Source organism: Uloborus diversus, chromosome 1 (genome assembly GCF_026930045.1).
Source record: "Uloborus diversus isolate 005 chromosome 1, Udiv.v.3.1, whole genome shotgun sequence".
NCBI lineage: Eukaryota > Metazoa > Arthropoda > Arachnida > Araneae > Uloboridae > Uloborus > Uloborus diversus.
The window spans coordinates 225,713,367-225,726,291 of record NC_072731.1 but is presented as its reverse complement, the minus strand read 5'-3'; the positions used below and the strand labels follow the sequence as shown (position 1 = coordinate 225,726,291).

The 12,925-nt window shown below is 32.7% G+C and overlaps 2 protein-coding genes across 2 annotated transcripts in view; one reads left to right on the top strand and one right to left on the bottom strand.

Moving 5' to 3' along the window:
• Positions 1 to 8,325, bottom strand: part of LOC129225282 (protein transport protein Sec24C-like) — a 38,949-nt gene extending 30,624 nt beyond the window's left edge. The window contains exons 1-3 of the mRNA XM_054859871.1: positions 8,138 to 8,325; positions 2,519 to 2,624; positions 976 to 1,121 (exon numbers count right to left, since the gene is read on the bottom strand). Of these exons, the coding sequence (XP_054715846.1) occupies positions 976 to 1,121; positions 2,519 to 2,618 (246 nt within the window). The 5' untranslated portion in view covers positions 2,619 to 2,624; positions 8,138 to 8,325. The remainder of the gene's footprint in view (positions 1 to 975; positions 1,122 to 2,518; positions 2,625 to 8,137) is intronic.
• Positions 8,326 to 8,806: 481 nt separating this feature from the next.
• Positions 8,807 to 12,925, top strand: part of LOC129234180 (uncharacterized) — a 119,208-nt gene continuing 115,089 nt past the window's right edge. The window contains exon 1 of the mRNA XM_054868092.1: positions 8,807 to 9,049. Coding sequence (XP_054724067.1) covers positions 9,023 to 9,049 — 27 coding nt within the window. The 5' untranslated portion in view covers positions 8,807 to 9,022. The remainder of the gene's footprint in view (positions 9,050 to 12,925) is intronic.

The following is a 12,925-nucleotide window of genomic DNA, read 5'->3' as shown; positions in this document are numbered from 1 at the left end:
AGTTGCTTTTATTTAACACCCTGAAATTTCCTAAATTACAATTGTTAACATTACTACTCTTGTTCGTCACTTTATTTCCATTTCTAGCAATACCCAAAAAAATTTCATTCTCTCGATACCTGATGCTTGAACCATGCCCCCCATTCCAACTTAGTTTTTTGACTCCGAATCCCTTAAAATTAATCCACTAACCATTTTGACCCAAGTAGAGCTCAGATGCAGGCCATCCCTAGCAATCCAATCCCGTTTACAACGACTCCATACATCAATGAACCTGATACTGCGCTTTTCGCAAATTGACTTCAGTAGCAAGTTCATACACCTTGCACGTTGATTTAGCCAGCTCCTATGCACTCCATACCTGGGAAGCAAACCAACCACTTGGACATTCGTCGAAAAGCTGGTTGCTTTATCCAACAGGGATTCCCATTCCCTAGAAAACTCCTCATTTTTACTGTGGCCTACATCATTTGTTCCCACCCACAAAGTAACCATGTCCTCCTTATTCAATACTCCCTTCTTTTCAGCAACCATATTAACGTCTTTTACCCGAGCCCCTGGTAAACAACACCTAGCCACCTTACGCTTTACTCCCCCAACTGTGTTACCCACCTCCCTTACCATAGAGTCCCCCAAAATTACACCCTTAGTTTCCCAATCTAACTCCTCATTTGAAACTTCCCCCTGAATCTCTGGAACATTTATACCCTCTACAACTGGCCTACACCCTTGTTTGACTTTGTTTTCAGTTTAAATGTAACTTGAACAAAAGTTGAACCTTTAAAACATTAGTCTAACTGCCTGGTGGCATCAAACATCCTAGAAAGTGCCCACAATTAATATAGTGGATCAAACGAAAGAATTTAACTGCAGTCAATATAAAATAAAAAGCAGTAGATTATAGCCCAAATGAAAAGTTAGAGAAGACTTTTAATCCGCAGTAGATTAACATAACAGTTCAAGATGCAAAACTACCTGGTTAACTTGGCTGGATGCAGGCACTGAAGCAGATGGCACTTGAAAAGCATTTGGGTTAGGCCTCTGTCCAGGAAGAACATTTGATGGACCATTATGTACACCACTATAGCCATAAGCAGTTGCAGACATACTTTTATTTGGAGCTATTAAAAAATAACATACATTTAAGCTTGCTTTCAATTTTCAAGGAAAAACAAAAGATTATGTTTGGCATGAGAACAGTGCTGGTTTTATGATTTTTTCGATCCGGGGCAAATCTTGAAACTGCCGCCCTTACCCATCTTTCTTCAAGGTTTTAAATCAAGCGCCAATGAGAAATAGGATGAACATGCCAGCCAGGACAAGGGCCTGGTTTGTTCCCCCTAGATCTGGCACTGCTTGAGAATGCAATTCATACAGGATATTACCAAGTAGAAGAAATAATTTCAAATTTTTATGAGTGTGAGTTTTATGACAGCACCAAATTCAAGAGAAATACAGAATTGCTAGAACAAAGCATAGCTAGACTCAGAGCCTGTGGCTAATTGTCACTTTTTTATTTATATTTGTATTCTGATTTCATAGACACTTATATTCAAGATGTATGAATTTTATTTCCATAAAATATGCAACTTTGGAAAAAGAATATTTCTTCAACTTTCAAATTTGAAAAGAATTTCAGCATTGTTTTGCCCCAACTCAGGCATAAATAAAGAGCAAATTCAGAGAGAAGACACTTCTTTTTCCTCCTCCTTCACAAGGGTGCCCACATACGGGGCAAGGGGGGGGGGCTCGACCCCCCCCCTTGAAGTTAGAACTTCCTTGCTTTTGGTACTTTTTTCTTTGCAAAAATGTGAAAACATTTATTCTCCAGCGATTGATGAATAAGTTATTACAAATGAAATATTTTAATGACTCTAATCCATCCTGAAATTGGTTTACATGGAGAAATGCCATTCCAACCCATGGAGAAAATATATGAGCCCCCCACCCCTTAAGATTTTGCATATGGGCGCCCTTGCTCCTTCAGGTGATCAGCTTTAAGCCTTTAATTTAGTGTTTGTACCAATGTCCTTGTTACTGTCTAGTCTTTGTTTAGTTATTCACGTTTTTCTGTTAAATTTTCCATTTGTACTTATGACTACTTATTCAAACTTTGAAACTATGTTTTGACCAGAGTTCTGTTTGTATTTATTTGTGCAAAATTTTAGAAGATTCTAGAAGTTTTACGTCTTTTACACTAGAAGAACTTTTACATTTCAGGCATCTCTTTTTCATTCCTTTAACACTGGTGAATGCTTCCCCCATATTTTTTCGATATTGCAGTTCAAAAAATGCAATTTCAGATGACTGTCGATATTAAGGGAAGATAGGAGGGATTCTTGCCTAAATTCTGAAAATGTTTTGGAATTGAATTCCGAAAGATTTGTAATTAACATAGGTAATAAAAGTAAGCAATAAAAATCAATCTTTCCTCTCTTGAACAATTTCACTTGCTGTACCATAAAAACCAGTCAAAGTAACTAATCACACTAAACACAGATGCTTTTAAAACATTTACCTGGTTCACTCTGCATTCCAAAGGCATTATAGGCATTTGGAGGAGGTGGTTGAGCATAAGGTGGCATGTACGGACCAGAACTTCCATACTGTGAATTCATGATGTCCTATAAACAAAATAAAATTTCAATCAACTTAGTTTTAAGACAATGTACACACAAGTTTCAAAAATTCTGCAGCATGTATAATAAAAACTTTTAATAGAATATGCTAAAAGTATGAGATAAGTTTGATAATACTACTAGGAAAAATAGCTGGAATGAGAGGAAATAAAATTTCAATATTTTATCTTTATACTCTGAATACCTCTTGAAAATGGAAGAATTGAGGAATACAATTTGGTGCATTGTTGTAAAGACTTTTAAAATTGAGTAGCTACGCGTAAAGAATTGATCTGTTTCTGCAACCCAGCGATGATATGTTTATGTCCACTTCAGTGAGACTATGCAATGACAAAGATTTGCTCATTCATAAGGTTGAACCCAGGCGACCCTTAGATGCCTAAAAAATTTAAAGCAAAGGATATTAAATCCAGTGGCAAGGACCATGCATGCCTACCTAGCCTTTGCAAGTAGTCCAATAAAAGGCATGATCAACAAACATAATCAGCTGCATATACATATCAAGGACACACCAATAAGCAAAATGGCTGTTTGCCGATTCATCAGCAGTGGGTAATCTCCTGATTTATGATCATGATTATTTCGAACATTATACTTTCTCCAATAGTTTTTTTTTGGAACTTTATTCAATTTCTATGAGCAAATTTTCAAATTATTTTTAATAAAGTTACATTGTGTTACGTAGACATGAAAAACTTTTACTAGTCTAGAAGAAAATATGTATGAGTCAGCAAGAAAAAGTTCGCGTCCTGACAATCCTGAAATAAGGGAGGTCCACTTTTTTACTTATCAGTTTTTATCTGGTCACAAAATTTAATGATTAGTTTGATTTTCTACAATAAGTTTCACTAAACACTTCTCAACACCACAGATTTTTTTGGAAGTGTTGAATTGATAAACCTTTTTTATATTAATTTTTTAACGGAACCTCGTAACGTGGACCAATGTGTCCCATGGGTGGGACACGTTGGACCGCATAACTCAAACAAAGTTTGTTATAATTTTAGTGATAAATCCTATTAAACTTTGTAACTACCTTATTTTCTGTTGTGTGTAGAGTGAAAAATATTAAGTTTAAAGATCAATATAACATATTAAACTGATTTTTTGATAAATCATCTTTATTAGCAATAAGCATTCACCATTAGTATGCAATTATTTTTTAAAAATCAAAAGAAAATCATAGAATATTGTTACAATTATTGAGATTTGCAAGCAAAAAAAAAGTTTTTAAATTATGTGGGTTAGATTGGTTGGGTCCAACATGCTCCACAAAGAGTAGACCAACCTATCCCACCTTCTTAGTCTGAAAAAGTGATGTCAAAATATTTTTCTTTTTGACAAAAAATGAAAAAATTGCCAATTATAGCGAACTAAAGAAACTTACTTTAAGAAAGGAGTTCAATTTTTTTGCCGCAATTTTGATGAAAACCATAAAAAAAAATCAAGTTACAGTTTTCTGAAAATTACTCAAGACTATTGAAACAACACTTTCTGGAATAAAATTTGTTCAATATAACTGTACTGTGTGATTTCATTATAGGATTTGTAGGACCATAGGTGCTATTTGTTGGTCATAAAATAAAAAATACTAATAGTATTAAAATAATCCAGACCAGTCCAACGTACTCCGCGGTCCAATGTACCCCACCTTCACCTACTCAAGTTTTTGCATTACAATTTAAAATGTTCGGATTGAATCATACCTACATGATGTTATTTTTTTTTTTGACTATGCCATGACATCATAAGTAAGGTATTTTTACCGATTTTGGCAAAAAATATTCAGAAAACTTACATTGTGCCCTTTTTTTTAGAAAAACCGGAATATTTTTTTCTTTAATACGCAATTCTTTAATGTATAATGCCTCACCACACCAGTAAAGCCTTATAATTCAGTTAGTTATGGTAGGAAATTTTAAATATAGGAGAACATTTTTTCACAAGGGCAATTCCACGGGAATGGGGAACAGATGATCAATTTTTCAAAATCCTTTTTTTCTCACAAATTAGGTATCATTTTCAAGGTTATGAGTTGAATTATATGAAAATAATAAAAATTACCCCAAAAGTTTATGTTTATAAGAGTTACAAGCCTTTGAACAGAGGTATTTTCGACATGCTGTCAGAATGGATTTTTTGATATCTTGTTGGAATTGGTATTTCAAACTATAGTTGCAATATTTTTCACATTGTAACCGATTCAGATGCCTGCCACAACACTTGAGAACAAATGTAGCACAAAAAATGAGACCTAAATAAAATATTTTTGTCTTTAAAAGTTTATTTATAACAGGCACTTTGATAAAATTACGTCCGACACTCAACTGTCTAAAAGTTTGAGCTGTATAAAATAGGATGGAATATTTTACAAAACATTTTACCTGTAAATCAGAACATCAGTTACTATTGAAAATGTGCAATCCCAACAAAATTCAAATAAATAGTTTTTTCTTATTTTATGGTGTCGGACGTAACAAATTAATTACGTCCGACACCAAGAATTTTAAAATTGTTACCTCGTTATGGTTACAGAATTTCTCTGATTTAAAACAGAAGGGATAGAGAGCAGTGATAACAACATTTCTTTATACTTTAGTCATTAAAATGTCTTTATTAATAGGTACTCTTACTTAAAAACATTTTTTTTTAAACCATGAAACTGGTAATTGATTAACTGGTCCAATTTGTTACTTAATATTTTTTTCCTAGAAGCACTGACCTTATAAGGAATAGTTTTTTCTTTATTTTAAGCATCTCAAAATGTGGCAATTTTACAGCAGAATGAAATTTGATCTGTCAAACTGGGCACATGCCATGCCCAAGCCACGATCTTCACATCCCATGCGTGGATATCCAAAGAATTCTCTCAAACTTTTGCAATAATTTTTCATACTTTGGATCATACTAAACTCGCAGTGCATAAATTTGTAAGTTACCTGTTAGAATATCTTAAAACCAAATAACCAAGCACTAAAAATGTACAAGTTTTCTCAGATAGACTCAGCTTACAATTTAAGTAAGGATACCTATTATCAAAACATTTATTTGAGCAGAGATTCAACACAAAATTAACCCGGAATTTCTTTGCAGTGTTCCTTGGGGAAGGAACTGTAGACAGCATAGTTGGTAAGGTTAAAAAAAAAAAAGTGGCGTATTGTTAAAGCTGGAAGTAAAATGACAGGGGGGGGGGAGTGCTCAATCAAATCAGACCACCACTGCAACCATTGCACTAGACAAGCTGGAATAGTGTTAAGTGGTATGTCACCAGAATTATGCATCTGTGGCTCCTTCATTAATCTGCAGTGTACTTGAAGCTCACATATCATCAGAAGAGGTCATGCATAATTCAGCAACATTGCAGTAATATTTGAGAAAATCCTTGAGCAATGCATGCACTGAGTCAAAGCCATTTCATTGAATAAAATTACTATGTCAGACACTTCTTCCTCACAAACACTTAGGATGGTTGCTCTATTTAAAGAAGAATTATCTGACAGTGATGCATTGGATGAATTTGAAGATATGGAATTTGTTGCACAACTTAAAAGTACATAAGTGGGTTGCTGCGGTCAACGAAGAGTCTGTACAATACACAGGATGCAATCCCCTGTTAAATGGTGAAATGATTGAAGTATCTGTGATGTATAGGACAGAAGGGCACTTCAAATGGCAAAAAGAGGAAGATAAAATCTTCTATACAAAATAAAAAAAAATTAAGAATTTTTTTCCACCTATCCCAATTAGAAGTGTGCGAAATTAGCATTTATGAAAAATATTTCATGTTTAATGTTGTAATTATCTAAACATCTCATTTATTGTCATTAACATATTACTCAAGGTTTAAAGCAAAATTAAAAGTAATTTGAAAAGGTTTTAAACTTTTCTTTACGTCCGACACCATGGTAATTTTGTACATATTACATGCGACACCAATACCAAAGTCCCTATTTTGGCACTTAATACCTCTAAAATTAAAAAAATCTTTATGAGTTATTAATATTTCATCATTGCTCTTTGACATAAAAGTAGTTACATTGTTGCAGATTAAGCCATTGACCTGAATCTTAGATTTTAGTTTTGCTAGTCTTATTTTTCAGATTCAGCTAATACGTCCGACACCATGAGTTAAATATTTTTTTCTTGAAATAAAATTTTGTATCAGAAATTCTTTTTATGCTTCACAATTCTACATACACTAGTAAGTATTTAAAAAATATTTTGATTTATTTCAAAATTGTTAACCAATAAATGTGTTGGTTTTTTGAAGTAAATATCGTGCAATTCTTACGTCCGACACCGTGGAATTGCCCACAATATGGTTGTATGAATAACAACTATTTCTATCATTCAAGGATTTTTTTGTATTAATTGAGTTCAATTGTATCTATATATGAAACAAGTATTCCTCTAAAACATTAATACAGTGAAACCTGTGTATAACAATACTGTCTATTACAATAAACCTGTCTATTACGAAATTTTTCTTGGTCCCAGCAAAATTTGAGCATAAATAATCAAACTGTCTATAATGATAACCTGTTTATAACAATATTTTTTTAGGTCCCAACAGTATTGTTGTAGACAGGTTTTACTGTATATGCCTTAGTTATTGTACTGCAACGAGCAACATTAAAGAAAATTAGAAAGGTAAAAAAAATAAATAAAAACTTTCAAGATTATATGTGCACAAACATAAATAAAAATAAATATTGAATAAGACTGGAGAAACTTCACTGAAAACCTATGAAAATGTAATCAGTAAATATCTCAGTCGTCAATCCATAGATGACATTGGTAAGAGAGAGAAAAAAAAAACATTTTAATTTAATTATAAAGTAACACATGATCTGAAAAGAAATGATGTACGAAATGGTAACATGCTCTATGTGCTACAATTTTAACAATTTCCGAAGTTTTTCGGAGCTTGTAAAAATAATTAATGTAAATGCGTCAAAATTGCTAATTGAGTTGCATACGCTGAATATAAGGGGGTTTAAATTTCAGTATCCTGAACAAAATACTTGTAGCTGATGTGAGATAACATGCAAATGAAGCATCTGAGTTAAATCACAGTAGAAGTGATAGAAATCAGATTTCATAAATAAGTACTAGTCAACTTCCAAGTATTTTCAGAAAACATATTAGGTAGTGAAAGAATTTTATGGTACCCTATTTGATCAACAAACTAACTAAATAATTTTCGAGCGGAAAAAATTTAAACCATAAATTAAAGAATAACAATAAAAAGGAAAGAAGATATGTTTCCTCCTTCCGTCTTTATCATGTTTATTTTTAAATTGTAATCATTCATTTGATGTAATGATAACAAACGTTCCGTCAAATTCCAACGAATGTATGATGTGTAAATAAAACCGCAAGATACCCGATATTTTCGAAATTGCACAATTTCTTTCTTATTAAAAATGAAAACAAAAACAAACTTCGGAATTGGGGTAAGGGACGATTCAGAAAATGTGACAGCAAATTGTAGTTACCAGGGAAAGGAGGCCGATATGGTAATTTCGTAAAATGTAGTGAAGAGAAAACGTTCCCAATATAATTTTGAGAAAACAAATGTATTATTTAATTATATTAAATAACAAAATTCATCTTTAACTTTGCGCTCCATTCTCATGCCACGTAAGGAAAAGATCTGCGCAAGCTCTACTATTGCCCATCCCATTTACCTAATTAATGATATTTAAAGGAATAAAAGAGATCATAAAGACAAGTTCTAGATTTTACCGCTAGAGGACCGCAAAAGGAAAAATATGTCTTTTTTTTTTATTTTTAAAATTTAATTTAAAAAAAACTTTGTATACGAAATTATTGTATGTTTGCCATGTTTCCTGCTAACCATAATGTATTTTATTTAAGTGCATAAAAAGCGTAAACATCCAAATAAAGCAAATTTTAAAGAAATAGTTTCTTTTAAACTGTTTTAGAAAACTAATCGAGGGAAACAAGATTTAAAAAGCTCTCTAAATATTCTGTAATCCTTTTTAATAATTGATGTAATCATGAAATCCAGTATGGCCATGGATACGATTAAATGTTTAGCGCTACCTACAGTACATTTTATAACTATGTGAAATACCGTATTTGAGCTGTATGTTTCGGTGTAATCACAAATACGACAATCTCACTTCACGTTTGAAGCCCAAGGACTGATGTTTCTTGATTTCTTGATTGACAGGCTGTGATAGTTCTATGCTTAATGGCAAGGTGTGAAGTTTTAAGTTGGGAATATACAAATGAAATATATATACCAAGAGTTTTTCCTGTTTTATATTTTCTTTCAAAACCAGAATTAACAATGTTGTTTTGACCCAATGGATATACAAATAATCTGATGTCGTAGGTGCTGTGTTCCTTCAGTTATGGATGAAAAAGAGACCACTGTAGAGGTAAGTTCTGTATTTAATGGTTACTTATGGTGTTATTTTGTAATTAGTTTTATTAATTTCCTTTCTATTAGGCTGTCAAACTAGTTGAGAATACTTTTGTTTTTTACTTTACAATATTTACGCGAAATTAATGTCTTTCTACCTCATTTTATAGTATTTCTATTAAATAGGTAACAACCAAAAACGCTTTAAATGTTCCCTTTTAAAACTTTCTGTATGTTTGTTTACTGCAATATTACTGTGCACATTAGTAAAATTATGTTTTGTTCCGAAATGTCTTCCTTACACTAAATGTTAAAGGATTTATTTTTAATAAGCTTTAGCAACTAACAATATACTTCAAAATTATTTCGTTCCCGTTTGAGCGAAGAAGATTTTGAAAATATGTGCGTGTATTTTTGTTTTCAACTTAATTTATTATATTTAAGTCTTTCTACAGTTCTGTGTTTATATATGCTGTTCAATGTCTTAAGTTAGATACAGATTTAGTGATGAGTTGCTACGAATTTATTCAGGAAAGATTTTCAAATCAGATATTTGATAGATGCGGGACACGTTACTAAAATCTATATTTCAGTCATTTTGTTTCTTTTGACTACCCTTCGCCACTGGTTCCTGGGGTAGGTAACCTGTGCCACCGTTCAGGGTCACAAATTTTAGGGGTGGAAAATTTCATGATGGCAAAAAGTAAGGAGGCAAAAAAGAAAAAAATGAAAGACTTCAATCTGTTCCTAGTTTTTTTTCCTTTTGCAGCTCAAATTGCAGCGATACGTGAAAGTATGCTTGTTGATTTAGTAATATGTAGGATGTATTATTAAGACCAATGGTCTTAAAACAGACCACTTGTCGACATCACCCAAAATTTCAAAACTAATAGAGCTGGCCCTGATTTTCTTAACCCCCCCCCCCCATAGGATTTTAAAAACAATTGGAAATAAAGCATTTTTGTACGAATTTTGTTTTTTCCCTACAAAATGAAGGAACACAAACCCTTAATTTCCCCTGGAAAATTTTGAAATGTTGGGCCAGCTTTCAACCCCTAGTCCCAATAGACTATATTGTAAACATATGTTATAATGATATCTTAATTTAGAAATTCCTATTAACATTCTACTTAAATTTTTATACAAGTTCTGCTAATTCAAGCCTCTAATGTTTTAAAGGAATAAATAGAAAAGTTGAATTTTTAGTTTAAGAAGTGGAATTACTTTTGTCTGAGCATTTTTTAGACAAATTTTTCATGAAGATTAGCCGACTCTAAAGCTCCGTGCGATGCTTATGATGAAGTAATGACACATTCTGAATTGACTGAACTTTACAATTACTCATATTCTAAACAATTGTCCATTTTTGAATTAGTTTTGGTAATAAGTTATTCAAATGACAGGCTTCAAGTTTTTAGAATTAAAAAATAGATATTTTGTTGAAACTTATGTTCATTGAGATTATCAAAATATTTGAAAAGTTATATAGCAAATATTTTTAGTTTATGGTTTTATTTTTTGTGTGTTAAAACCTGAGAAATTAATTGTTCCGTTACTACTTGTGTAGTGTCAAGTAGTAACAGAACATCCCATTTTTTGCACAGGAATATCCTTTTTTCAGGCAACTGATCCTGTTCTCCCCGAAAAGTCTCCTTAGTTACCCACTTCTTAGTTAGAACCATTTCTCCTTTAAAAAAGAATAATCTGTAGCAAAAAGAAACCTCAACCCTTCGATTCGCTTTGCCTAAAATTGTTATATAGTCTATAAGTGTGCTTTTTAAACTTCAGTATCTAAGAATTCCTGGGAAAAGTCCCAAAACCTAAACCTTTCTTCTAAAGCAATCAACAATAGTCCTAAGATGCCTTTTTGAGACTTCAATTTCAAAGAATTTGCGTTCTCTAATGTTACTACCAAGCAGAGTCTGAAATTGCGTCTTTAAAGGTTTTAATGTTTGAAGAATTCTCATGGAGATCTTTAAATCTTTCCACATCTAACACCTCCCTCCATAGATAGCTTAAAATAGCATGTTTAAAACTTTTATCTTTGAAAAGAAATTTGGGGGTAGAGCTCCAAACCTCTGTTTCCTTTTTCTAATGTACTGTAGGTAGGGGTGCCCACTTAGGGAGGGGCATGGCGCAGACTGCAGCATTGAAATTTTTAGGGGTATTTTTCTCATTTGGGGTGGGGGGGGGGTGAGCCCTTGCCCTTAGGGGGGGCACCCCTGCTGTAAGTAATCTAACTTCGGTAAACCCATTGAGGACCGAAAGTTGACAGTAGTCAAGGTTACCAGTGAACGAGGTTTTACCAATCTTTCCTTAATGCATGGTTTTATGAAAATGTATTGATAGTACAGTCGAATCTCGCTACAACGAGATCTGTGATCTGATCGGACTTACCGATCTGATCCGACTTACCGATCGTACTTACCAACTTACCGTGAAATGACTATAATGCAAGTTTTTTTATGAGTAATGAATTTTTTATTGTGGACACAAAGTGCTCCCCTGCAACAGGAAATCTTTTGGAAAGGAGAGGCAGAGCATTAGAATGAGCTTCGTTGACCCTAAATATTGGTTTTGTGAACATGGACTTTCATCCCTTTAGCATCACTGAAACAGGAAGTTCACACATTGTATTAGTCTAAACATTGCTTTGCGGAACTGATGTGATATACCCCACCCTTGGCGACTTTTTCCTGATGGTGCCAAGAAAGCGTTGCCAAGAAAACGATGTATGACGACATATGTCATACATCGTTCTTAGCGATGCTTTTTTAGCGCCAACAGGAAAAAATCAGATAAAAAAATATGATCAAAGCACTTCAGAACACAATATATATAAAAACAACATAAAACCACAACAAAAAACATCACGAATATACGCTTCAAAAATACCAGAAACTAGAAAGTTTTGGATACAAAGAACAATTACTAGAAAGTATTTAAAATGCTTAAATTGACAAATTACTATAACAGCTCACCAATGAAATATGTACCAATAGAAATAAAAGCTATTTTCCATCATGCATCTAATCAAACAAAAACTTTTCTCATACTCTGCTAAAAAAGAGCAAAGCGATTCAAATTGCGATGTTTAAAGCGGAAAACATCCCCAAAATCAATAACTATTTCAGCCAAAAAAGCGCTTAGTTACTCAAATTTCGATGTATGAAAAGTAGAAATGTCTCAACAAAACATCCTAAACATAAATAGTACAAAAATACCATACATTTATTTGCTATCCAGACATGCTTTCAAAATACCTATTATATATTACATAAAATAACACCTTTATATTTTTATAAAATGCTGGAGTCAACTTATTTTCAGAAATTCAGTACCTAAAGTTAGCACGTTAATAGAATGTCTAAATAATTCGTGGCATCGATAAGAATTAACTTTTAGAACAAAATAACCATACTATTTTTGTAAAATTAATTTACAAACAGTAAAAATAAAGTTAAAAACTACAAGAACCCCTCAAGGATTTGTAAAAACAAAGAATTTCGGAAGTGAAAGGTTTTTTCTTAATTCTAAAATGAAGAACTTACCTTTTTATGGTATAAATCTTCACACTCAGTCTAAAACAATACATCACATGACAATGGCACGTTACAGATACACACCACGTTGGAGTTAACTTTTAGTTAACGTTCAAGTTTGAAGAAACTGGCATTTTCTAATGTTTTTACTTCAAAACATAACTACTGAATTTAAACTAACACAAAATAAGCTTTCCTGTAAGGTATATTGCACAAAACAACACGTATCTAAACAACCCAAGTAAACAAGTTTGAACAGATCTAACTAGCTTGCCTTCGGGTTACCAAACACAGGTCAATTTCGCCAGGGATGCCATGCTTAAAAAATTATCACCTCATTGGCGAGAAAA